Source organism: Pochonia chlamydosporia, chromosome 4 (genome assembly GCF_001653235.2).
Source record: "Pochonia chlamydosporia 170 chromosome 4, whole genome shotgun sequence".
Taxonomy (NCBI): Eukaryota; Fungi; Ascomycota; class Sordariomycetes; order Hypocreales; family Clavicipitaceae; genus Pochonia; species Pochonia chlamydosporia.
The window spans coordinates 1-25,183 of NC_035793.1; the positions used below are offsets into that span (position 1 = coordinate 1).

The 25,183-nt window shown below is 48.1% G+C and overlaps 10 protein-coding genes across 10 annotated transcripts; 6 read left to right on the top strand and 4 right to left on the bottom strand.

Moving 5' to 3' along the window:
- Positions 1–1,890: 1,890 nt before the first annotated feature.
- On the top strand, positions 1,891–2,237 carry VFPPC_14234 (AMP-binding enzyme domain-containing protein; the record flags this gene model as incomplete). Its single annotated transcript, XM_018292003.1, has 2 exons — positions 1,891–1,984; positions 2,050–2,237. 2 exons carry the CDS (start codon positions 1,891–1,893, stop codon positions 2,235–2,237), a joined length of 282 nt encoding a protein of 93 aa, XP_018142860.1.
- Positions 2,238–2,573: 336 nt separating this feature from the next.
- On the top strand, positions 2,574–4,987 carry VFPPC_16868 (restless-like transposase; the record flags this gene model as incomplete). The annotated part of the gene is made up of 2 exons (XM_018292533.2): positions 2,574–3,710; positions 3,767–4,987. 2 exons carry the CDS (start codon positions 2,574–2,576, stop codon positions 4,985–4,987), a joined length of 2,358 nt encoding a protein of 785 aa, XP_018142861.2.
- A 239-nt stretch (positions 4,988–5,226) lies between these two features.
- VFPPC_07430 (4-coumarate-CoA ligase 2) lies at positions 5,227–6,822 on the top strand (the record flags this gene model as incomplete). The annotated part of the gene is made up of 4 exons (XM_022428556.1): positions 5,227–5,706; positions 5,787–6,240; positions 6,287–6,381; positions 6,493–6,822. The coding sequence occupies 4 exons, from the start codon at positions 5,227–5,229 to the stop codon at positions 6,820–6,822; spliced, it is 1,359 nt and encodes a 452-aa protein (XP_022284341.1).
- Positions 6,823–8,229: 1,407 nt separating this feature from the next.
- Positions 8,230–9,744, top strand: VFPPC_07431 (protein kinase-like domain; the record flags this gene model as incomplete). The annotated part of the gene is made up of 1 exon (XM_018286289.1): positions 8,230–9,744. The coding sequence occupies one exon, from the start codon at positions 8,230–8,232 to the stop codon at positions 9,742–9,744; it is 1,515 nt and encodes a 504-aa protein (XP_018142864.1).
- A 1,786-nt stretch (positions 9,745–11,530) lies between these two features.
- VFPPC_07432 (alpha-1,3-glucanase/mutanase) lies at positions 11,531–13,546 on the top strand (the record flags this gene model as incomplete). Its single annotated transcript, XM_018286290.1, has 5 exons — positions 11,531–11,659; positions 11,748–11,770; positions 11,832–12,337; positions 12,407–13,234; positions 13,293–13,546. The coding sequence occupies 5 exons, from the start codon at positions 11,531–11,533 to the stop codon at positions 13,544–13,546; spliced, it is 1,740 nt and encodes a 579-aa protein (XP_018142865.1).
- Positions 13,547–13,869: 323 nt separating this feature from the next.
- On the bottom strand, positions 13,870–14,783 carry VFPPC_07433 (dienelactone hydrolase; the record flags this gene model as incomplete). Its single annotated transcript, XM_018286291.2, has 3 exons — positions 13,870–14,214; positions 14,266–14,650; positions 14,734–14,783. The coding sequence occupies 3 exons, from the start codon at positions 14,781–14,783 to the stop codon at positions 13,870–13,872; spliced, it is 780 nt and encodes a 259-aa protein (XP_018142866.2).
- A 1,161-nt stretch (positions 14,784–15,944) lies between these two features.
- VFPPC_14235 (phosphopantetheine attachment site domain-containing protein) lies at positions 15,945–16,421 on the bottom strand (the record flags this gene model as incomplete). The annotated part of the gene is made up of 4 exons (XM_018292004.1): positions 15,945–16,009; positions 16,063–16,111; positions 16,161–16,241; positions 16,299–16,421. The coding sequence occupies 4 exons, from the start codon at positions 16,419–16,421 to the stop codon at positions 15,945–15,947; spliced, it is 318 nt and encodes a 105-aa protein (XP_018142867.1).
- A 1,319-nt stretch (positions 16,422–17,740) lies between these two features.
- Positions 17,741–18,638, bottom strand: VFPPC_07434 (hypothetical protein; the record flags this gene model as incomplete). Its single annotated transcript, XM_018286292.1, has 2 exons — positions 17,741–18,477; positions 18,563–18,638. The coding sequence occupies 2 exons, from the start codon at positions 18,636–18,638 to the stop codon at positions 17,741–17,743; spliced, it is 813 nt and encodes a 270-aa protein (XP_018142868.1).
- A 2,883-nt stretch (positions 18,639–21,521) lies between these two features.
- VFPPC_07437 (protein bli-3) lies at positions 21,522–22,139 on the bottom strand (the record flags this gene model as incomplete). Its single annotated transcript, XM_018286293.1, has 1 exon — positions 21,522–22,139. One exon carries the CDS (start codon positions 22,137–22,139, stop codon positions 21,522–21,524), a length of 618 nt encoding a protein of 205 aa, XP_018142869.1.
- Positions 22,140–23,473: 1,334 nt separating this feature from the next.
- On the top strand, positions 23,474–24,626 carry VFPPC_07438 (isopropanol dehydrogenase; the record flags this gene model as incomplete). Its single annotated transcript, XM_018286294.1, has 2 exons — positions 23,474–24,239; positions 24,292–24,626. The coding sequence occupies 2 exons, from the start codon at positions 23,474–23,476 to the stop codon at positions 24,624–24,626; spliced, it is 1,101 nt and encodes a 366-aa protein (XP_018142870.1).
- Between the last annotated feature and the right edge of the window lie 557 nt (positions 24,627–25,183).

Genomic DNA, 25,183 nt, shown 5'->3' on the forward strand with positions numbered 1-25,183 from the left:
TGAATCGGAGACAGGCATTCCAATTACCTGTCGTCCAGATGCGCCCACATCCGATTCGATCACAGCTCTCCTTTCAGACTCGCCCCGACCGTATCGCAACCGTCATCCCCCAAAGAAATATCTGGAAGTTGAATAGGCACTCGATCGAAGAATGTGGTTATTTTACCAACCAATAGTCACTTCCCTATAGCAACAAATTGACTGAGATATCCGTTGTGTGTCTACCAATGGTAACCATCATTGTCTCCGAAGTACACAAAGACTCCTCGCCCACATTACCCATCCTTGGGCGTGCAGAACTTGTGAATCTTCCAACCTACCCTTTGATGCTCGCTCACATGGTAACCCACGGCCCGGCATCACCCACACTTCTTGATGCATCCCTCCTTTCCAGAATCCCTGCACAACATGATCTCCACGCAAGTACAAGAGCCTGCCCTTGGATTCTCTGACGAATTTCTGAGCCGTATCCCGATTTCACATTCCCCCAAATGCAAATTTGCATCTCCATTGGACGATATTCTTTTTCAATGGTTGCATCATGTTTCATAACCCCTCACTTCATCCGGCCCCTAAGAGGCTGCCAGGATGCCCTAGGCTGAACCCAGTATCCCACACACACATGAATGACCAAATTGACCCAACCCGAAATGCCATGGTCCATCCGCCGGAACTCGGGTCGCGATCTCATCTCAATCATACGAGATACCTGGACCCCCCATGGTGGGTCGAGATTGCATGCCGTGTTAGCCTCTCCCCTTCGGTCTCTGAACCCCGCCAAGCAATCATCATCACAACCCTGGCCAGATTCCCGTCGCCGTCCTAGTATATTAACCCCGAAGTGCCGCGCTGCCAATTCCAGTAATCGAAGAATAAGTTTACGGCCCTTCCTATCCCCATTCCGAAAGAAACATGGTACACGGTATAATACTCGTTTATTCTGCCATCTCTAATCCTCGAACGAATGTGCCTTAACCTAGGCGCATTTCTCAATACTTCGCCCTTAACGTGCTGAAAAATGATTGACGAACGGTTCTGATATTCCTTTAACTTGTTCTGAGGTGCGGAATCCCATCCCGCAGATGTTTATAACTACACAGGTGGATTACTAACACATATGTTTCCATTTTGCCTCTCAAAGACCACGCCGTATTTGCGACACAATGCCTTAATTTCCTTTGTCTTGTATTTGACAAACTCAGCAACCATAGGCATAGGCATCGGTACTTGCAACAAAAGGGCTGATGACATCAACTTCATGTTCTCGAATATGACACAACTTCTCATTCCCAGGTTCTCAGAAGCATAGATTGCGCTCGACAACCCATTCGACCATTAGACAGTCCCAGGTCCCTAGGCAATTGGTTGCTGTCGGGGCGTGATTGGAGGGCTTCTTGTTTCGTTCCTCAAGGCTCTTTTGCGCAAGCCCTGGCTTGCCTCTCCTGTAATGTATCAATGAAACTCTGGACAACCCCGACTTTGATTTGTGGATCAATTCAATGTTTGCTGACCATGCCTCGGTTATGGCGGGGTATCGAGTGTTTGCACCCAGTAATACTTCGGAAAGACGTCCAGGCTATTATAAGCAGCAACTGAACTAGGCAAACTTTGGATATTGTGGATGCCGATGGTATCGATTCTGGGGACGGGATGATGACAATGTCCCCCGATGAGCCGGAGTACTGAAGCAGGGTCTCGAGGCTGGCTCACATACATGGCACCACATACTCCCCTACTTCACCATGAATCAAACGTTTTTAGCCTTCTTCACGGATTGAAAACTTTGTATTGTTTCTCCCACGGTTTCTCGAAGAAAATATAGTGGTGACGGGCGACTCAACTGAACTAAACTACTGATTCGGCATACGCTCCACTCACTAGCAACCCAAAATGCCCATCAAGTCGCCTTGGACGGTCAACGTTCCCGTTACTGATATCTGGTCTCTGCTCTTTGACACTCCCAAAGAGTATCCCGGGGACCATGGTAGGAATCCCTATTCTATGTTCTATCCTCACGATAAAATCTCCTAATCCGCAATCTTTGCATAGTACTCTTTGTCGACGACGATACTGGACGCTCGTACACTTTCAACGATACACTGAAAAAGGGCATTGCGTTTGGTCAAGGCCTAAAGCAGCTGTTTAACTGGCAAAAGGGTGATGTTCTCGGCATCTACTCACCAAATGATATTGATATCCCAGTCGTCGTCAAGGCTCGAACCCACTACACTGGATAGCCACGTGGACCATCCATAAATGGTCCATCTCTATTAAATCCATCTTGTCGGCGCTCAGATTACATAATATCCATTACATTCGTGCTTGAAATGGATGTAATTGATGTATTTAGGTGGATTTAGGGTAGGTTTTGAGGATATTTTCTGACCCAGTATTTCAGCGGTCGGCAGGCGTATTTTTGCACGAAATTGATCTTAAATCGAGACACTTAAAACCCTGGTCAGCAATGCCGATCACTCCACAATTCATCTTCCACTGTCGGCATGAACGAATTTCTTCGAATCTCCTGCTGCTGCTTGGCGTACAATTTTTTTTTACCATGTATGTCATTCGACATGCCAGTCCAGTCAGAGCAACAGAAGCTGCTGGAGGACCGTCTGTTTCGCGATTTTAAAGGCTGGACTTGGTCCGAACGCGCTCGTGACACTAGCTCGTGGCTTTGGGACTTTGGCTGCGATATTCAACGGCATGGGAACCGGAAATGGGCTTGCAAGCACTGCATCCTCATAAATCGGCCCAGTATCGCCAGTTTTGCGTCGTCAGGCCTTCAGAACGCGGCAAATCACCTGTGGCGTGAGCACAAAATACCAGCACCAGCACGCGAGAAAAGGAGCACGGCACAGCTGAAATCAGAAGGCGCACCGGAATCGAAGCAGCCGACTATTGCCTCTGCTTTGAAACTGAACGTTGACAAGCCTAGGGAACAGACTATCGCGAATTGCATCATCTCACGGTTTGATAAACAGCACTTCCAGCGAATGCTAGTGGAATTAATCGTGAGTAGCAATCAATCCTTCTCCTTCGTGGAGAACCCCGTCCTCCGAGAAATCTTCGACTATTTGAGTCCATCCGTTTCGATCCAATGCGCCAACCTGAGCGGCAGTGCTATTCGATATAAGATTATTCAAGAATATAACCGCCACAAGCAGAGGGTTATAGAAGTGCTGAGGAGCTCCACTGGACTGCTCCATATATCATTTGATGGCTGGACGTCTCGAAATAAGCTTGCCCTGTATGGGATTGCCTGCTTTTTTAGAGATGAGAAGGACCGGCCCTGCAAAATCATAATTGGGGTTCCAGAGGCTCATCGCCACTTCGGCTCAACGATCGGCGGGGAGGTTCTCGATGTCCTGCATGCTCTTGGTGTGAGTCGAGAGAAGATTGGCTATTTCACCCTTGACAACGCTGAAAATAACGATACGGCGATGGAGGTTATCGGGGCTGAGCTTGGGTTCAACGGCCGGCTGCGCCGTGGACGTTGCATGGGCCACACCATCAACTTGTCAGCCAAGGCACTGTTATTTGGGAGAAATACGGACGCGTTCGAGCAGCAATTATCAGGCGCAGAAGCGTTATCTGATGCTGAATACGCTCGATGGCGCCGAAAAGGGCCTGTTGGGAAGTTACATAATATCGTTGTGGATGTGCGCGTTACCCATCGGCTGATATACTTATTCAGAGAGGTTCAGAGGGTAGGAGGCTTGACCAAACGCCATTCGCCTTGTGCTAACTTTGGCTCTTTAAATAGGAAGAAATTGATCGCGCCACCACCCTGAAACTTCGGTCGAAGAAACCGCTCAAGCTAATCATCGATAACGACACGCGCTGGCTGTCACAGCTCTACATGATCCGCAGGGCTCTGCGGTTAAAAACGTCCATCAAACTACTGCTGGCCAGGTACAAGGCACAGTGGGAAGACGAAAATCGGTCTAGGAAGACTGGGCAGGTGACGCAAGCCAAGTTGGCCAAAAAGCCACGCATCCTCCGAGACGAGAACCAACTGACAGACAGAGACTGGGAGGTCCTCTACCATTTGGAGGCTATTCTGACCGTCTTCGAAACCGTGGTGAAGACGCTGGAGGGCGATGGGCACATCCGTAAGCGCAGACAGGGCTGGACCGGTTCCTACGGCAATGTCTGGGACGTGGTGCTGGGGTACGAGCTGCTTCTTAACACACTGGAAGAGTATAAAGAGCTTGCTGCTGGTTTTCCTGATGCAGAGTACTTGCGCATCGGAATCAACCTTGCTTGGGATAAGCTGGATGAGTATTACCAACGGCTGGATGAGACGCCGATATACTATACAGCCATGGCGCTCCATCCAGCCTATCGCTGGGACTGGTTTGATGAGACGTGGTCACATAAGCCTAGTTGGGTAAAAAAGGCAAAAGAGATGGTTGCCGATGTCTGGTTATCCGATTACGCCCACCTTGAAGTTGGAACTACCAGCAGCAGGAGTGACGAGGAGCCACCAGCTAAACGGTCTCGGTTTTTCAACGCGTTCGAGAAGAACAGTCGTCTGCCAAGCTCAACACCAGCCTACGTAACAACTATAATGGGCGACGAGTACCAGGCGTGGCAGACGGATCGTGAGGTAGGTGACAGCAATGTTCGCGATCCAATCCGTTACTGGATCACGAAAAAAGGCAGATATCCCAGGTTATCCAGGATGGCCTTGGACTTCCTGACGATTCAGCCAATGTCAGCCGAATGTGAAAGGTTATTTTCAGCAGCTGGCAAGATGGTCTCGGCATTGCGTACAGACCTCGATGCTGAGATTATTGGAATCTGTCAGGTTTTACGTTCTTGGTATCGTGCAGGCCTCATCAAGGACCTAGATCCATTGCTTCACTCGCATGTTGAGACTCAACTGGATGGAGTCTACGCGACTCTGAGCGACAATGAACTGGCACTTGCCGAGTCAAAGTGGCTATTGGACGGCGAGGACAGCGTCAGCGAGGGGGGGTGATTTAGTACTGCAGCAGACGGGGGAAGAGTTAATAACGAAATATGAAAGTGAGGCCGAATAGGCCTGATCCGGTGAACAGTCTCCAAAGTGCACTTGTACATACATGTGTACATCCACTCCACTCAACTTGGAAGTGTATCACATCCACCAAGTAGAGGTCTGATATGTAGCACATCCACTCGACTTGGCCCAAATGTGGATGGGTGTAGTGGTTTCGAGCCTTGGTCGTCGTCGCAGGCATGCTCTGGGCCGGTGGAGTTGTCTGCCCGGCGAATCCGACGTACACTGTTACCGAACTTGCGAGACAGTTAGAGGACTCGAATTCTAAAGTTCTTGTTACACAGAAGGCTTTATTGAGCGTGGCATGCGAAGCGGCAAGACGTGTTGGAATACCTTTACGCAACATTGTCTTAATAGGTGACAGGCAAAACGAGTATAAACACTGGACAGAGGTGGTAGCACACGAGACAAATGGACCTCTTCCTACAAAGACGCCCTTGGACCCTAAGCACGACCTGGCGTATCTCATGTACAGCTCGGTATGTGAAATCAATGTCAACGCCCTGAATGCATACTCACAATGTCTCGCTTTAGGGTACTACCGGTCTGCCCAAAGGTGTGATGCTAACTCACTACAACATTGTGTCCAACATACACCAATTCACTCGAATGGATCTGAGGAGCATGGACTGGGAAACAGACTGTCATCTTGGGATTCTGCCATTCTTTCACATTTATGTACGTTTCCAAACATTTGTTGTGACAACGTTTGAAGCCCGCAAATTAAAGCAAGCTCTAGGGGCTGTTTGTATCGATGAACATGACATTGTACGCAGGTGTCAAATGCATAGTCATGCCAAGGTTCGGGCTCGAAAAGGCCTGTCAGCTTATCCAGAAATATCGTATCACGTTTCTATACGTACCACCACCAATTATCCTCGCCCTAAGTAAAGATCCCGTCGTGGGCAACTACGATACCGCAACCCTACGATGGATTAATTCCGCCGCAGCACCCCTTGGAAAAGAGCTAGTTAGTGCTGTGTGGGACCGACTCAACATTGGTGTCAAACAAAGCTATGGTCTCTCAGAGACTAGTCCAGGGGCACTTTCTCAGCTACCAGACGAGTGGCGAAGGTTTGAAGGGTCAGTAGGACGGTTGATACCAAATATGACGGCCAAGATTGTAGACCTTGAAGGGAATGAAGTCCCGCGTGGGAAGGTGAGTATCACAAAGATTTTGTGGCTATTATGTCGCATCGCTCATATCATATCAATAGCCGGGTGAGATTCTTCTACGAGGACCAAATGTGTTTCAAGGTTATTGGAAGCGTCCGGATCTGAATAGCGATACATTCACTGAAGATGGATGGTTTAAGACGGGCGATATAGGCTACGCTTGCCCGAAAGGACACTTCTACATTACTGACCGAATCAAGGAACTAATAAAGTACAGTACGTTTCACTCCGTCCATTAACATAACACCATCGCTGACAGCTGTGTAGAGGGATTCCAAGTCGCTCCAGCTGAACTGGAGAGCAAACTTCTTGGCCACAACGACGTCGCTGATGTCTGCGTAATTGGTGTATGGGATTCTGAGAGGCATACTGAAGTTCCTCGCGCCTATATAGTGGTGCGAGACAATGTACTAGAAAGTGCTCAGTTGGCAAGCAACATTTGCGAATGGCTTGCAAAACGGGTCAGTCCGCCGAAGAGGCTGCGTGGTGGTGTTAGATTTATAAAGGCTATTCCAAAGTCCCAGGCTGGGAAGATACTACGCAGGGTATTAAGGGAGGAGGCAAAGAAAGAAGGGCAAAGTTCTGTTAGCAAGTTGTAGCGTCGACTTCACAAGGCTGTACACAGATTATGATGCTAGATGTTTGTTGTTGTCATACCGCTGTTTTGTTACGTTTCGACATACCACATTCCACAGTACCAGTGATAGAATAGACTTGTTTCATTTGGTTCCATATCCTTCCTGTTCATAACACTACCTAGCGATTTATACCAGTGAGCCATGAAGCAAGAACCAGTATACTAAGGCTCAGGGTGGGTCTTTGTGTTGATGCTCGTTTTTCTGGTAGCTAGACCTTGGGCATGACACATAACCATAGTGCTTGAATGATTGTAAATGGTAGTCTCAAGTATAGAATAATATGCCAATTATCTAGATCCCTGGTAATTACCCGGCACTCTGGTATCACACTACCCGCTCACTGCTGTTGGCGTCGGCGTCGTCTAGAGCGACTGCTTTCACCGGCCTGGAACATGGCCTCCTTTGTTTGAGCCTGTTTATCTTCTTCTTGTTGTTTAATCTTTTCTTCTTTCGCCTTCTGGCGTCGCGACTTGCTGCTTTCTCCAGCCTGGATGGTGACGTCCTCGTAATCCAGCTCCCTTTCGAGGCTGTTGTCGCTGCCCCTTTTGCCTGCCATTGCGATGACAACACTTTAGCTAAGGGTAGAGGTTAGTAATATGGACTGAAACGTGCTCACGGCGGAAGACTGACTTTTGGATTTAGAGTTGAACTTTAAACTGTGGCAGTTCTTAATAGCTGCGGTGTTCTACCAGACCGAGAGTTTGATGATTGATTGTTGGAGAATGGAATGATAGACTGAGTGTGCTTTGAATTTACAACGAGACAAGAATATCGACCCTTCTTATACATTTTGCTCTTGTTTCCGAAAACCACAAAAATGCCTATTTTCCCCGAGCCTGGTCGAATAAGTTGGCTGTGCCATGTAAGTTTATTGCAATCAAAGTAGAAAAACTGCTTCACATGACGCAAAACTGTGTAAGAAAGCATGTGAGTGGTTGCAAAACGTCTGTTGGCCGCAATATGCGACCCAGTGGGCAATTTGCCATTTTGCCCTTGGTTTGGTTGGATGCTTCAATGTTGACATAAACTCAGGCAGCAGCCAAGACTGCAGTGACTCAGTGAGTCTGGCGCACCAACAGTTTGCAAGTCGTGAATTGATTCGATCATTCATTGATGATGCTCAAGCTGGGTTGACTTCCCTCACATCAGCCCCACCACTTTGCAACTCGGACTAAGCCAACCTCAACCTCAACCTCCACAAGATCTGCAGTCGGGCAGCGTTTGCAAAGCCTTTAACTTGCAACACCAGACCATAGGCGTTCGTCAAGCGGCACATAGGCTTTAAGGAAACAGGACGCACCTTGACTCGCCTCATCTCGCTGGACTGCCGACCAGCCATCCTTTGCGCAGTTGCGACAGCGCGACAAAATGGTCACAATGTACGACGGACAGGAGGAGCTTGATAACCTGGTTTGGGACAACAACGACGAAGAGTCGGAAGAGTCGATCAAACAGTTGCGACACAAAGATACTTGCCGAAAGGTGGAAGCGTTAGCGGAGCAAAAGTTAGGCGAACCATCATCCTTGGTATCACCCTTGATTCTCGGTGGTTTCAACATATTGTATAGAATACGCCGGGCAAACACGTCTCCCGATGTCATGGTCCGTCTGCCCTGTCCCGCTCTCGTTCAATTTCCGGATGAGAAGACGAAGCAGGAGTTTGCTACAGCCGCATTTGTTGCTCAGAATACCGACTTGCCGATTCCCAGGCATCTCTTTTATGGCCAAGATTCAGACATTGGTCCGTACGTCATTATGGAACGCGTCGAGAACAATGGCAGCATGTCAGCGAGACTGACGCGACCGAACGAAGATGCCTCAGCTCCTCACGTTTTGGATGCCAACGTTTCGGAATCCACTCTAGAGAACATCTGGGGCCAAGTAGCGAAATGTCTCCTGCAGCTGTCTAGACTCACTTTCCCACGCATTGGCTCCCTAATGGAGGCTAACGAAGCCGTGTATGATGTAGCTGGCCGGCCGATATCACATAACATGGCCGACATGGTTCGACTTGCCAATGTTCCTCGAGAAGTTCTACCTCCAGCAGGCACAACATATACGACAGCAGATGAATGGTATACCGCACTCGCAGAAATGCACATCGCACAACTAATTTTCCAGCACAACGACCTCGTTACGTCAGAGGACGACTGCCGAAACAAATATGTGGCGCGTCAGATATTTCGTAGGTTGGCGAAGCAAGGACGCTTTTCTACCTTTGGCTTTCTTGAGGACAATTGGTCTGCTCAGTCGAGAAAGCTTCCATCTTCGTCCCTTTGTCCAGCCCCTTCCAACTCGGACTCATTTAGGCTTTGGGGCGATGACTTCCGAGCAGGCAATATTCTTCTCACCGACTCAGATAATATTGCCGCTCTTATCGATTGGGAATATACGTATGCAGCACCAACACAGTTCATTCTCGATCCGCCTTGGTGGCTGCTAATAGAGACTATTGAGATGTGGTCATCCGGTATGGACGATTGGATAGACACATACAATGTGCGGCTAAAGACTTGGTTACTTGCTATGGAAAAGACAGAAAGAGATATAAAAGAGCCTAATTCCTTGGCAGAGCCGTTATCGAGGTACATGCGCGAGAGCTGGGAGACTGGTCGATTTTTCCTGAGCTATGGAGCTAGAAAAAGCTGGGCATTTGACGCAATGTACTGGAAGTTCTTGGATGAGAGATTCTTCGGGCAACGTGAGAGTAATATCTCTAAGAGTGATCTCTGGAAGACGAGAATTCACTTGTTGACTGACGAAGAGAGAGCGGCGATGGAGCCTTTTGTTGAGAAGAAGATGGCGGAGATGAAAGTGCGGCGCATTGTGCATTGGGATCCTGTGGACGCGAAAAAACGGCTCTCAGAACTCCTATTCGATTGAACTCCTTCTGTTTATTGTCAAGAATAGTTGCAGCAAGCGTGGTTTTGAATGAGATGAAAGAGATAAGTCAGAAGGACGAATTCAATCGGACCACGAAGGCGGGGCTGTGTCTTCGGCAACTCCAAGTTGGTGTCAGTGATGAGACTCCGACAAATAGGCAACTTGGCATAGCAAGAAATGAATTGCAGTGTAATAGTCTTCCCAGGGTCAAAGCCGTTAGAGTTGTCACTAATTTTGCCCGGCAACACATACCCCCTTTGAGTGGCGACGGGTCTGATGCCATTCCGCACCCAATCTGTGTAATACTGCGTATGGCCAAACACCCAGACTTTCACAACTTTCGAACACTCTTGTTCCAAAAGGTCGGTTAAAGGCGCGGCTAGGCTCTCTCTGTTGATACGTTAGATATTGCACTATTTGTGGTTTGTCGCATAGTTAGTGGTAATACTAAGTCGCAACGTTAAAGGTTACTTAGGTTATAGGAAACGCAAGATAAAAGGATACTTACACTCCGGAATGAGTTAAAACTAACAGATGGTGTTTACTTATTTTTCACTGCTAGCCTTTCTACTCTCTTTCTTTAATGTGGTACTCTTGTCTGCTCTCTTTACCATCTGGTAGTATTCTTGCAACTTGGCTTCAATTGCTTTAGGATCTCTAGCCGTCTACGCAGCGTGTAGATTATCAGCAGCGGCTTCCGTTAAAGCCGCTGCTTCATTATCTCTTTTGTTGCCCACTAGGTCTCATCGGCGTTAATTCTCAGTGGTTGTGAGGGTAGGCCCGAAATATCGCCGAGCGAAAGACTATGGAACTCTGCTATTATATTTTTCATCAAGGTTTTAGACTAAGTATGTATCAATTCCAAGTGTGTGGATGATGGTGCCTTTTTTACCTTCCCTACTGGACCTAGCGAGCCGTTGCCTAGATCTGGCCCAGAGACATGGCAATCGATTTCATGGGCCAGCAGTCAGGATTTAGCGAAGAAATATTCCGGAGAAATCTGCCACTCATCACTTCCGCCACTCGCACATTGCACATGGCAAATTAGATTGCAGAAGGTTGAGTGGGATGCGGTACACATCTACAGCCACGAGACAAAATCCATTTCCTCCACTTCCATGTCTTTGACATTGTTCTTGATCAGCAGCGAAACTCGGCGAAAATCCTATTAATACAATGCCTGCTGAGTATGAGACACTTAGTACGGCATATATCACTAGGTAAGCACAAACGGGTTCTAGGATGGACACAATGGGCGCACCCAAGGTCAAATGACAATTCTATTCATTCAGTTCTGTCCGTTAGATGCGCACTACATCTCGGCAATTTGATGGTTATTAAACCACCCTTAACTAACGCTAGCGTCGAGACATAGCGTGCTGCATGAGGATAGTCGAGGCCTTGGAAGGAACAGGAACAGGGGTCACATTGTTACATTCGGGCTGCACCAAAGCCGTCGTGAACTGAGGCTACCCCAGATTGTATTTACCCCAACTTTGGAATTTTAACGATTTATTATCCCGCAAGGCTGGCCAAGTAATCCGGCCCGAAACGTGGAAAACTATTAAAACGATGGGTTGAAATTCTCGCAAGAATATCTAATGGTGTAGAAAAGTAGCTTCATGTTGATTTCCTATAAATACCACGAGGATCTCTCATAATCATACTAAAAGCTATCAAAGCAACCACAGATTCTCTGCGCCAACAATAACTAAATCATACTATCTGGCATCGTTCGTCATAGGCAATTCGGCACTCCTCGACCGTGCGAGGCACCTCCTTCACAATGAAGTGGAAATCTGTCGTCACCTCCTCGGTGGCTTTGTTCCTGTCGCAAGGAGGTCTGTCCGTTCCGCTTGCTGAGAATGACATTGTGAAACGAGACATTCCCAAGGCTGTTTATGCGCATTTCATGGTGTGTTGTCTATTGACACTGACATTTTCATTCTGAGGCGTCTTGTTTTGAAAAAGATTTGATCCATTGACATTGTTGACTTGTTCAGGTTGGAATCGTCGAGAATTACACGTAACAACCAATTCACCCATCCCTTGCAATTTGAATCAAGTTGCTAATATGTGCAAAAAAGGGTCGATGACTGGAAGATGGATATGGCTTACGCAATGGAAATTGGCATCGACGGATTCGCCTTGAACAATGCAAACATTGACAGCTACACGCCCACACAGTTGGCCAACGCATACCAGGCGGCCCAAGAAGTGGGCTTCAAGGTCTTCATCTCGTTTGACTTTGCGTACTGGAATAATGGGAATACAGCCCAGATCACGGCTTATATGCAGCAGTATGCCAACCATCCTGCCCAGGCCATGTACGACGGTGGCGCGATTGTCAGTACGTTTGTCGGCGAGTACTTCGACTGGGCTCCGGTCAAAGCTGCCGTGAGCCACAAGATTGTAGCCCTTCCCATGATGGAAGACCCCATCCAAGTCAATCAACTGCACACGTCCTTTGACGGAGCCTTTTCTTGGTATGCCTGGCCAACGGATGGAGGCAATAGTATCATCCCCGGCCCCATGACGACGGTCTGGGATGACAAGTTCATTGCCAATCTCGCTGGCAGGCCCTACATGGCTCGTAAGTTGGTTACTTGCTCTCTTCTGTCGTTCCAGTGCTAATAAGTCATTCCTTCTCTTTCCTTAACAGCCGTTTCTCCATGGTTCTCTACACACTTCAACTCCAAAAACTGGGTCTTCATCAGCGAACAGCTCATCACTGATCGATGGAACCAGATGCTTGCTCTCAAGCCCTCTCTCATCGAGATTATCACCTGGAACGATTTCGGCGAATCTCACTACATTTCGCCTCCTGAACCACACCACAAGGATGACGGTTCGTCCCAGTGGGCTGACGGTATGCCGCACGATGGCTGGAGAATCATCATGAAGCCATACATTGCCGCCTACAAGGCCGGCCTCAGCGCCCCCGTGGTGGACAAAGATCAGCTTGTTTACTGGTACCGCCCGACGCCCAAGAATACCCAGTGCTCTGGCGACCCTCTTGGTCCTCCTAGCGGCCGAGATCTGCTCGCCGACGTGGTGTTTGTGACGACTTTGCTGACCAGCCCCGGCCAATTGACTGTCCAGAGCGGCGGTAATGCTCCCGTGACGATCAATGTGCCTGCTGGCGTGACAACTCACAACTTCACAATGGGTGTTGGATCTCAGCAGTTCCATGTGTCGAGAAGCGGATCGCAGATTCTGGGCGGCACTGGAGGGTTGGACATTAAGAACACTTGCATATTCTACAACTTCAACGCTTATGTTGGCTCTTTCAACGGGACAGGGGGCAATCCTCCTCCCTCGTCCTCGTCCACCTCAAGCTCGAGCAGCACAAGCACCACGACCCGTCCTACAACCTCAACATCAACCTCCAGCACCAGCACCAGCACCAGCACCAGCACAACTACAACGCCACCGCCAACGACAACTACTACCACTTCGGCAAAACCGACCAGCACCTCTAGTCCTTCAAGTCAGTTACTCCTTTACATTCCAAACCTTTGTGACATAAAACTAATTACCCCAACTAGATGTCTGCACTGCCGGAACAGTTGCACCGGGTGAGTCTGGCAACTACATTGGTCTCTGTAACTTCTCATGCTCGTACGGATACTGCCCTCCTGGCCCCTGCGTCTGCACTGCATACGGGTCTCAGAAACCTCTTCCACCTACTTCCGGCTACCAAGGATGTCCTCTCCCAGGCGAGGGTGATGGATATCTCGGCCTCTGCAACTTTGCCTGCAGCCACGGATACTGCCCCAACACAGCCTGTCAGAGGTGTTAAGCATGGTGAAACAATACTGCGTGGCAGACAGTGACTAAGGCGCTCATTGACTGTTGGCAGGGGCTCATTCTGTGAGATTGATCAATGAAAAGTTGCGAATAGGACACTTCTCAGAGTTAATAGTGACAACGCCTGTAACCAGGGCTTGAAGCAATAATTCAGTTCAGCTAACGGCTTCACATAGTGTCAACGGTCCTTGGTTCTATGTGCCCCCTTCCGTGTGCTTGCCTCCTGATCGAGAAAGTTATGAGGTCTTCTAAACGTGTAGTCTTGTGTACATTGAGATTCGGAAACGGGGGGTTCTATTCAACGCCATCACCTGACTATAAGTGAACTGCTTGCGCTGGTGCCTCCAAATAACAATCGAACCACGCAATAGCCTGAAGAAACGCCTGCTCTCTAGCGTAAAGGTGAGCCTTCAACTTCGGCTTCCCCCTGACCGCAAACCCATGGTCAACTCCTGAAAAGACGGTAATCTGAAAAGCTTGCTGCGACTGGCGTAGTAGTTTCTCCATCATGTAACGCTTCTCCAGTGTGAATGCAGTGTCATGCTCTGCGGCGGCAACAGATACCGGACTAGTCACTGCAGAAACTTCTTCTTCTTCAATGCCAAACGGATGCGCTATGAAGGCGCAGTCAATTCCATTTGGCAAATGACGGATGGAGTACTGGAAACATGTCAGACCATTATGTTGTTCGTATGGGGAACACCAACATACCTTGGCACCGAAGCAATAGCCCACAGCTCCAATCCTCGTGAACCCCAAGTCTCTCATCATGGCAATACCTGCCAGCACAATGGGATCGATAAACTCGGGTGCATGGGGATTATTCCCACACGTACCCTTGGCCAACCAGCTGGGAAAATTGATGTCTTTAGCATTGTCCAGCGTCAATGGGTCTCCATTCAGTATGTCAACCACTACGCAGGTGTACCCTTTGGCAGCGAAATCGTCTGCAATGAGTTTGCTATTCTGCCAGATTCCAAATACGTCTGGGAGATACAAGATACCGGAATCTTTACGCGGGATTGTGGTAGGTGGGACAGAGATGTATGCATCAATTTTGTCGTTGACTTTCGTCATGTAACCCTTCGGTTTACCTCTGCTCAAAAAACAAACGTGTTAGCAATGCCGAGTACTAACTCTAGAGCTTATACGTAGGAATTTGTAAATGGGGATACGCACGAGTACATAGTGCCACTAGTGCAACAATGCGCATAGTTGGTGGATGCCATGATCGCAATGAGCAAATACTCGAGGCTTCCCTCTACGTAATCGAACGCCGGGGATGCAAAGGTAAGGTTGACCGCTCATGTCACACGACTTCCAGCCACTGTATTATGAATCCCGCGTCTTTTGAGATTCACATACTCACGACCATCCCAAATAACCCCGCTAAAGGAAATGTTTCATTTTTGACCAATGGGAGTTGCAGTACGTTTGATGACAAGCCATCGTCGCGGCTTCAGCAAGTGGAGGGAACGCCAGAATCGAGGTATACAGCTGTGTCTGAGGCAATGTGAGAATGGTAGATTGAAAAATTCACAGATAAGTTCTAGCAAATTGTCAATTTAGAGCCGGCTTGGGTCGGACTCTGGTCGATGGCTCTGCATTTAGTATAAGGTGTTGACTTCTTTGTTGAGAGCAATCAGCCTTCATGCTTAGATCATCAATGTCATCAAACTGGCAGGCATTTCACTTAGACGTAGCTACGCCTAATTAAGCTATTGGTCACTGTGTTGAAAATTCTTGTAGATACCCACGCGCTGGAGCCAAAGCCGGAGAACTCGCGTAAGTAAAAAAGCAGTGTTTTGTAATCACTCTCCATCATAAGTTGTCGCCTATTTTAACTCAGTAACTTCTTGCAATCCAGAACTGACTGACTTTGTGAGTTGGCAAATACGAGGGCATGGCTGCATGCATGATGCATGCAGCCTTAAGTTGGTATGCGCAGGGGCGAAACAGAGCCTTCAACAAGCACAGAAATTCTTCCATTGTTACACTTGAGTAGATATAAAATTAGCGCTGATATTCCCCATCCGGTTATACCCTAGTTTAGGGTGTGTTACCAGTTCATTTTTTTAAGACATTTCAGGGTAACATAAGATCGACAAAGCTGCGTCCGAGGATGCGACTGTATCAAGTGCAATCATTGAAACAGCTAGCAGAAAGAACAACCGCGACTGTGAAGCCAAAACGGCCGCAAAATAACAAGGCACTGATGTATGACCTGTATGAGGGTTTGGCCTCAATCTCAGTTCCAACCCTACATAACCTTGCGTCTAGTCCTTCACACCACAGGGATGGTCAAGTCTCGCCCTTCACGGAAAGGCCATCGCCGATAACTCAGAGACACCAAAATCTGATGCCTGGCTCTTTTCTCAAAGCTACAAGTCTTAGCATCCAATCGGGGAGTTTTGCGTAGCCTGATGCAGCTTAATGTAGTTACAGGCTGATTGAACTACGTCTCACGTTAGAATACTAACCATAACATGCCGCTTAATAAATACATACCAGTATTGATCCCCCTAGCTGCTTCAACAGGGATTTTGGTGTTGAATGCCTATATTGTGGGTTAATGCAACTGCTTCCACTCGAGACGGATGATGTACTTCTTCAAATGCCACAATGAGCTCAACCACATCCAGAGCATCCGCCCCAAGATCCTCCACAAACGCAGCGTTGTCCGTGACCTACATTCACATGTTTTAGTAAGATTCCTAGCCAAAATACATGCCTAGAGCACTTACTCTCTCCATTGCCACACCTAGTTGCTCCCCGACAATGTTCTTCACTCTCTCACAAATCGTAGCACCCTGAACTAACCCCTGAGCGGCGACAACCGCAACAGCAATGATCGAAGTGAGCTGCATCTTAGTAATCGAAAACGAAGTCAAATGATGAAAATTGTTCCGAATTAAAGGGTAGAGAGCCGTGGACTCTTTATATGTACCAAATACCGGGAGAGTTACGCGTGTTGGCACCCTGCTACATGTTGGAGGGTAGCAGAGTTTCAGCATCTATATGCAGACGGAGAATCTTATAGCTGACTCCCATCAAAACCATGCCTACGCTGGGTCATGCGAATGTGCATAGCAGTGTTTAAGCGTGATCATGCTACCAGCCAGAAGTTAAACTTGAGGGAAGTCTTTGAGATATTTAAAACAGAGGACTGCGTAGGATTTGAAAGGAGTCTTTGTTTTCGATTGGATAATATTCGTTTGGTACTCGTCCAACTCGCACTGGTAGTCACCCTAGCACGACGACTTATACTGCGCCCTTTGACAGCCAAGCGGCCTGACTGCGCTGTCATATGCAGCCATTGATCATGCATATAGCGGCGTCTATTCATTCTGAAGTGGCGTACTTACACGCAAACTTTGGCCGATAGCCATCTTTTCTACGTCAATATGACTGTGACAGGACGCGAATTTGCTTTGGCACGCCCAGTGTTGAGAATCAGTCCACCAATGTTGATGAGATGCAGATGTAGACATATGCATTCCATATTGAAGAAGTCTAAAATGCAGTTAGAGCAGTTTGGAATTATCACCTTCATTTCTAGACTGCCGCACCTGACATCCTTGTAAACTCACAACTCACATGTCGTAGGGTGGGTTTCTTGAACATGTTGCTCTGCGTAACCAACCATCCGTATCTGCCATTCAATTGGTTTTGACTCAGCTTGTCTCGTAGCTGCTGATCAATAGTTTCGATATATCTATGTCACAGTGTTGATGAACAGCGAGACTGTCCCATCATTAGTAGATTATGTTGTAGGCTGAACATGTTGCATTGTTTTGAGCCTGGACATTGTGTCCTTGGAGATGAGTGAAGGGGGATTCGTGGCCACCATGTTTGACGTCGGTCACGACAGGAGCCAGCAAGGAGTATACTTAGAACGGTCCACCGATTAAAATTCATTAGCAAAAGCAACGTAAGCACTGAAAGCAACACTTTAATGAAATGAGACACCATTTGACTGAGCTCTGTTTCCATCACATGGCATGGCCAGGCGCTTCGACTCCCTTCTGGACCAGATACGCAGGTTTGCATAATGCATTATCACACGTGCAATCTGAGCCCACGAAACTGTGTGACTTCTCTCGTATTAATGTCAAACGAAAACTCCAGAACCGACAATATCTAACCATAGCTAGTCCACCTGTATCTCCACTCAACCTTCGAAATTTCAGACCATATCAAACCCAACGAAGCGAGGCTTGCGAATATTTGCATAGCCTTTCGCGGTCACATAGTCGTCCCAAGCACGATTCAGAGCACCGTGAAACTCCCCCCACTTCATAAGCTGAGACGTATTACTACCAGCACTGCGAAATCGGCCAATTTCGTGGTTATCTGTTAGTTCATAACGCTTCGCGTTGTCAGCAGCCACGCCCTGCAGATGCTGAAGATGGAATTCCACCACCCGACATTGGGTTACCCGAGTGATGATTAGTTCAAAGATGACATGGCATCGCTTTTTTGTCTTGAAAGCGTGCTGCGAAAACGCAAGAATGCGCACACCACGCAAGTCGAGGAAAGACGCCTTGTGAACCATGTCATGACCTAGAAAAACGATGTCGCTATTGTAATTGAACCAAAATCCATGGCGAATGCCTCCCATCAAGCCAAATTTAAATCCACCAATCTCGTTACTAACTTGACGAGACTCGCGGCATACGGCTCGCAGCGAAGGCGGCTTAAACTTCTTTCTGAGTGTCATTGTCGGCGGATCGGGCGCCTGATTCTTTTCATCCTTCCACTTCCCGCCTTCCCAATAATCTGGCAATCTGACCTGTGTTTTAAACCCAGGTTCAAAGATCCGCTCCCCAGGCATCGCTAGCTTCCATATCTTCATTCGTATTTCAGTTGGCAGGCGTCGGAAGCTTTTGAACTTGTTGTGGCCATCGTTGACAGGGCTTTTGTCTAGTTCAATGACTCAGCCTCAGCAGCTAGGACGGAATACTGTCCGTGATGTCGCAGAGAAGCTATGAAAGACCAATTGACTTACCACTCAACCATTGTATGACTCTGTCCAATCGCCCGGCGTTCGCATCGTATAGCCCTGACGAGCTCGCGAAAGGCATTTTCACGCTGAATTATGCCGACGGATTAGCTGTCTTTTCTTTGCCTGGCAGTCCCCAAATCTTGGTGGCATGCATCTGCTGATACTGAACAGACCTTGCGTCTGGTATTATGAGTATTCTGATGCTTTGGGAAAGATGTGATGGCAGAAGACTGGAGACAAGAAAGACTTTCAAGCGTAGCTACATGCACAAGCAGCTGCTGTTGAGAGAGTGTGAAAAGGTGTGGGTTGTAGGAAGAGAAAGAATCAGCTTGTTCAGTTTAAATATGCGTATTACCTGGCGCAGCCGGCGGCATTACCTCTTGCACTTGGTGACAGCTGGCAAGGAGTGGCAAGAATTTCTGGTTTAGCGTGTTGATTGTTTCACTACCAATATCGTATCGCTGTCACAGCTCAAACTTTTCCGAACGAACAACCAGACCGTTTTTGACATCCTTTGTGGCCATGATGATACAGCTAGGTATCAAGGCAAATCATCATCTGTATATTATCCACTCTGCGGAAGTCACACCCGCCAAGTATGGTTTCAATAACCGTGAGCTGTCGATTGTGAATTCATGTTTAAGATTAACTGGTCAACAGATTAGGCTGATCTTGGAAACACACAAGCGTCAAAGCATAACACAACACACGTCAAGACTGCTCTCACGAGGCTCTTTCAAAGCAAACCCCATCCATGAGTCAAACCTTTACCGAATTTCGTGCCGAAACCAACTGATATTCCATCGTAATCTATCTATCCCGCAAGCTCACTAGGTCTTCCATGCGGGTTCCACATGCCAGGTGGCCTTCGAGACGAATCCATCTCCAACGGCCGTTCCGTTGTTTCGAGTTCTGGCGTGTATGGATAAGTTGCGCCTAATCCTTTAAACTGAGGCCCTCGGAACGATTGTCCCATCCCGCCTTGAGTGCGATTCTTCCTCAAATACCACAGCACCAAGAAACTAATAGCCAGTAGTGGAATACCCAGTCCGAGTCCCAATCCAAGACCTAGCTTCGTAGTCCCTGACATGCCAGTGGAACCAGAGTTTCCCGCGGGAGACGTATTCGATGGCGCAGGTGTCGAATCCGAGGCGGCAGAACCGTCAGTACCCGAACTTTTAGATTCACTGGAGCTACTCGTTGATGAGCTAGAAGAGGCGTCACTAGACGATCTCGAACTTGATACCGTGGTTGGAAGCGAGTCTATCGGCCCAGTCATGGAAGCAAATGTCGATGGACGTGTACCTGTTTGGGCCTTTGTGCTGAGCTCGCCTATGAGTTCCATGCATTAAGAATCCGAGTTGCGCAAGTTCCACGGAAACAAACACGACGCTTACCTTTCGCGTTGGTCGGCACGGTCTGGTAGAAGGTCTCGGTGGCCGCCATTAAACCACATGAGTACATGGTGTACTTTGGCGACGATGATTCATAATTTTTGAACACGTACGCTGTGTGGCAGTACTGATTCGGTATGATACCGGAGCCACTGTTGCGAAAGTGCTGGCTTAGCGACGCATGCTACACATCGAATTGACATTGCTCATACCAGTCTTGAAAGTAGGATTTCGTTCCCAGAACATCGGTTTCTAGAAGAGACCTTCCACTACACCCAGTTGCGAAACGACATGCTGAAGATCCCTTGACGCAGGCGTCTATGTACTTGCCACTTAATGTCGAGATTGTTGCAGGAGAGACATATTCCGCAGTTGCGGCGGAGACTGAGGGCGGTTCGAGTTAGCTCCAATTGGGCCATTTGAATCAGGTCAACTGGTCTGTATTCTTCCTACAAAGAATCGGCGACTTCTTTCAATATTAACTAGGTATGGCTTGGACTTACAAGTATAGTCGTCTCCTAGGTAATATCCCCAGGTAACAAACGCCCCTGTGACATCTCTCCGAAGTTGTGTCAACTCTGTTGTCGTCGTTGCGCAACGCACCTCCTCCAGAAGTTGACAAGCAGCAGCCAGTATCAACGCCCACCGACTCATGTCGAGAGTAGTTTCGCAATAGTCATCAATTGCTGTTGGTAAAACTCTGACGCTCTGCCGCCGTGGGCTTACTCTCGTTGTTCATGGGTAAACTGGACAAGAATATTGGAGTCGCGCAACGACAGAGCAGTCGAAAGCTCCGAAGAAATGAGATGCAGCTATCACGCCGTCACCCATACCTTTTGTCCCACGTCTGCATCACCTTCAAACCCAGCCCTCCTGACAAGACCTCAAGTTCTGAATGCGCCACAATCCGTGAAGAGCATGAGACCAAGCCCAAGTAGGACGCAGTTAACCCCAGTCATCGTCGGTGTCAGAGGAGGCTGCATGTGAAGCAGGGAATAGGGCTGCATCCCCTGATTAGCGTTGTTCGGGGGTTCAGCTCTTGGTCGTCCCCCGGAGATAACCTGCGAATCGTGAGGCACAAACGACAGGGAACCATGAGCATAACTCATGACACGGCAATTCGGCAACTTTCAGTGTGCTGTTTGAGGAGCGGCTGAACAGAAGGAACACTGATAGCGGCTAAATACATGTGCAGTTACAAACGAGGTCAGTCATGCTTAGTTGGAGCTCTAAAGTATATTGGCTGCTAGCCAATGGCAACCCATGATCCGTTGACCAGATCGCCAAGTATCGCCAAGGAGAACAGCCCATTTTAACTCAATCCGTTAGAAACAATGCAAGAGAAACCCACATGAATGACCGTTTTTATTCCCGTCCTTTGGCCATCATGCACATTTCATTCGAATGGCATCCATCCAGGCACAGAATGACTACCCTCGGACTATCCAGAATCGACGATGAATGCCATCTGCCACTCGGAGACAGCACATCACTCATATGAAGAAACCGGTAGAAACGCACTTCTTGCGGATGAATTACATACTCATTAGACGCAGGACTACAAACTCTCAACCTTGATGCACTCGCCAAGCCTTAAACTCCTCCTCCGATATATGCCGCAAGCTATTCACTTCTGCCGGTTTCCCTCTCACCGCACTCTGCGCAATCTCAACCGCCTGCATAATCTGACCCTTATCCGACAATGCGTACGTAGCCGTCTCAGCTACCAACTTGACAATACCAATGCGAGGGTCATTCTCAGACGCGTCATGAACACCATCACCAAGGTCTCCAAGCCACGCCTTGAGCGCAGGGCTATAATATTTCTTGACAGCGTCACGATCCGTAATAATCTCTGCGTGGCCAGAGATTGAGGCCCATTCGCCCTTTGAGTTCAGGAATGACATGTTGACGTCGGGGTCGCTGGCGACATCGTCCGTCTTGCCAGACTCAGTGTTTGTGTGGAAAAGCAAATCAACGCCATTGTTTTCCGTGGCCGCAAGAGCCATGCATCGAGAAACGAGACGAGAGGACTCGGCTGCTCTTGTGGTCATCATGCCAAACTTGCAGCTTGTGATGAAAGTTCCTAGGTCGGCAATCTTTGTACGCATGTCAGGGTCTTCTTGGTTGGCCTTTTTGTAGGGGTCGGCGGGTTTGTCGCCCGTGGAAGTATTGGAAAAGGACATTGTGTTTCTTGAAATAAGATGAATTGCTTGATTGATTTGGTATTTTGCGCAGTCTTGGAATTCGGGTCGCATTGTTTATATATGGGTTGACGGTGTGGATGACATCATGGAAAACGTATCATGACGCAAATCATAGCATACAACAGTGGACACGCGTGCATTGGTAGATTTCCAATCTGAATCCAGTTTATCGGAGATCGGGATTTGGACGGTCCTCCGTATTTATTTTAATCTTGATTCTTGCAGTAATTGTTGTGAAAGGGCGAGGCAGGAAACACAGCATTCGCTGATTAGTGCGACGCCACGCGACCTGTCCGCTCCTATTCTAATAATGGCATTATGATTCTTGTTTTTGTCTTCTATTTAGTGTCTTTCTTCTATTAGCTTATGTGGTTAGATATATGGCCCATGCTTGTCGATAAAAGAGCCAAAATCATCCCATTATGTCTCAAAATCTTCTACGGCCAGTGATTCTGATATTGCCTTTTTCTTCCCCGTTCCAAAGCAAAGGTAATAGTTGCACTACCCTTCACCTCCATGTCACTACTACATCAGCAGCCATAATGCTACTGCCATTCTAGTCAAGAAGCGGTCCTCATTGATCTCCTCCTGTGTGCTTGATCAGTAATCTCAAAGCAGCGTAAAGCACATTGTTATGGTTATTTCACGCAAAGACATCTATCGTGTAAGAGCAAAATAGTCATCATGGACTATCCATCGCGGCGTTAACGTCTGTTCTCTTGTCCAATGGCATCCATATAATTTAGCCAGAATCTTGGTAATACCCATACCACACGCTTACGGTATCCGTCTAAGCAACTCATAATATTCACCTCCTACAATTAAATCTACATGACAACCTCTACTTAGTATTATTCACTCATCCCAAACATCTATTATTCGCTACCCAGTCCAGTTCAGGCATTTCACAAGCCAGCAACTCTGCACCATTCAACTTTTGCGCGATTTGAGCGTTCCTGACAATCTCACAGCGACGTAAGCGCGGGGCAACATTATCTTGCGGCTAACCCAAACACCATGGTTTTGGGCAAGTGGAGTTGCGTTATGGTGCAGCCACGAGGACCTCGCATGGTGACTATTGGTGTTGGTCGTTTACATGGTGCAGGGCAGGCAGATACGACTCTTCCGGAAAAATTTGAAGTATTGAATGTTAATTCTATTGAGGGGTATTGTCGAACACAGATTCATGTATATAAAGGCCAACGAATTCGCGACATGATGATGAAGAGTTGTGTCTCTCCTCTTCAATCATACGCAGTCGAAAATACCAACTGCACAATTTCAGATTTCTGACCAGTTATACACCCCCAGCCATGGCAACGTACAAAGCTGCTGTTCTCAGCTCACTTGACAAACCGCTCGAACTCTCTGAGCGTCCTATCCCCACGGCCGTCCAAGGCAGCGTTGTGGTCAAAGTCTTGGCTACCTATGTCCTACCTTATCTCAAAGCTGTCCTAGAAGGCAAGATCCCGTATGCCATCTCCCTGCCAATTGTCCCTTGCGCCAGTGCCATTGCTCGTGTTCACAGCGTTGGCAAAGACGCAACTGTTCTCAAACCAGGACAGCTTGTGCTCTGCGACATGACTATCCGCGCCAGGGACGAACCTTCAAACGTTGTGCTGCAAGGGCTACACGCTGGTGCTACGCTGGATCTGATGGCACAGTGGTCTGATGGAAGCTTTGCAGAGTACGCCACGTTCCCTATGGAAAGCGTGTTTGCTCTTGATGAAGCTAGGCTCTGTGGTGACTTGGGATATACGGTCGAAGACTTGTGTCTCGTGCCTATTTGCAATGTCCCGTTCGGTGGTCTCGCAACCATTGATGTACAGCCTGGAGAAACTGTGATTATCGCGCCAGCTACAGGGAAATTTGGTGGCGCTGCCGTGCTCACAGCTCTCGCTATGGGGGCGAGAGTTATTGCCGCTGGACGTACGGCAGAAAAGTTGAAGAACTTGGAAGAGTCATTCAAAAGTATTGGTCGTCTCCAGACTGTGGTTTTGAGTGGTGATTCAGAGCAAGATGCGAATGCGATAAGACAGCTCGCTGGACCGGCGGGAGTAGACTGCTACGTGGACTTTAGTGAGTCGATACGGAACACTGAATGGCGTCTGTTTTCTAACTTGTATCTTAGGTCCAGCTGGAGCCGCGGCTTCTACTCACGTAAAAACATGTCTGAGCGTGCTTCGACCACATGGACGAGCTGTTTTCAATGGCGGAAGCATGGGTGATGTGTCCATCTCCTACTTGGATCTCATGTTGAGGAGTCTCCGGCTCTATGGTCGCTACATGTATGAGCGTAGCCACACGGTCCGTCTGATTAAGATGGTGGAGGCAGGACTTCTTCCACTTGGGGAGAAAGTCGGCGTTTCTACAGTTGGTAAATTCAACATGAGCCAAGTTCATGATGCGTTGGAATTGGCTGAGAGGGAGCCCGGTTGGGGGAGACAAGTGCTGTTGCTGCCATAGGCAATCATGAGACTTGAGCGAATCAATATCAGTTCCTCAATGGCGGTTCTGCCGCAAAGGACAGTAGCCGCTATCAGAGCAGAGTGCATGACCTAAATGAACAATCTTCTTTGCAAACTATTGCGTTTGTACGCAACACATTATCTACGCTTGAAATACGCTTTGATGATGGATTGAAAGCAACCACATTGGGATGTTGGCGCTTTAATGTGTATGGCTGATATGTGGCCGTTGAAGACTGGTTCGGGGGCTTTTTCTGATACAAGTATTGATTCGGTGGCCATTGCTGTAAAGTCAATGACTGCTGTTGTCGGGCTGAGCATGCCCAAGGGTGAAGCCATTGCCGGAGTTGACAGTTGCATCATGTTGCCTGCGTCAAAAGACGCCAACGATATATTCGAATCGGCGCAGGAGATGAAATTACTCCCGTTAATCATGGGATCAATGTCCGTTTCTATGGTGCTGCTTGCTGTTGTGCACCCTTGCCACTTTTTGACACGTTTCAGTGTTGGTACCATCGCTTGAAGATATTGGTCTCGGTGGCATGGATATAGGGA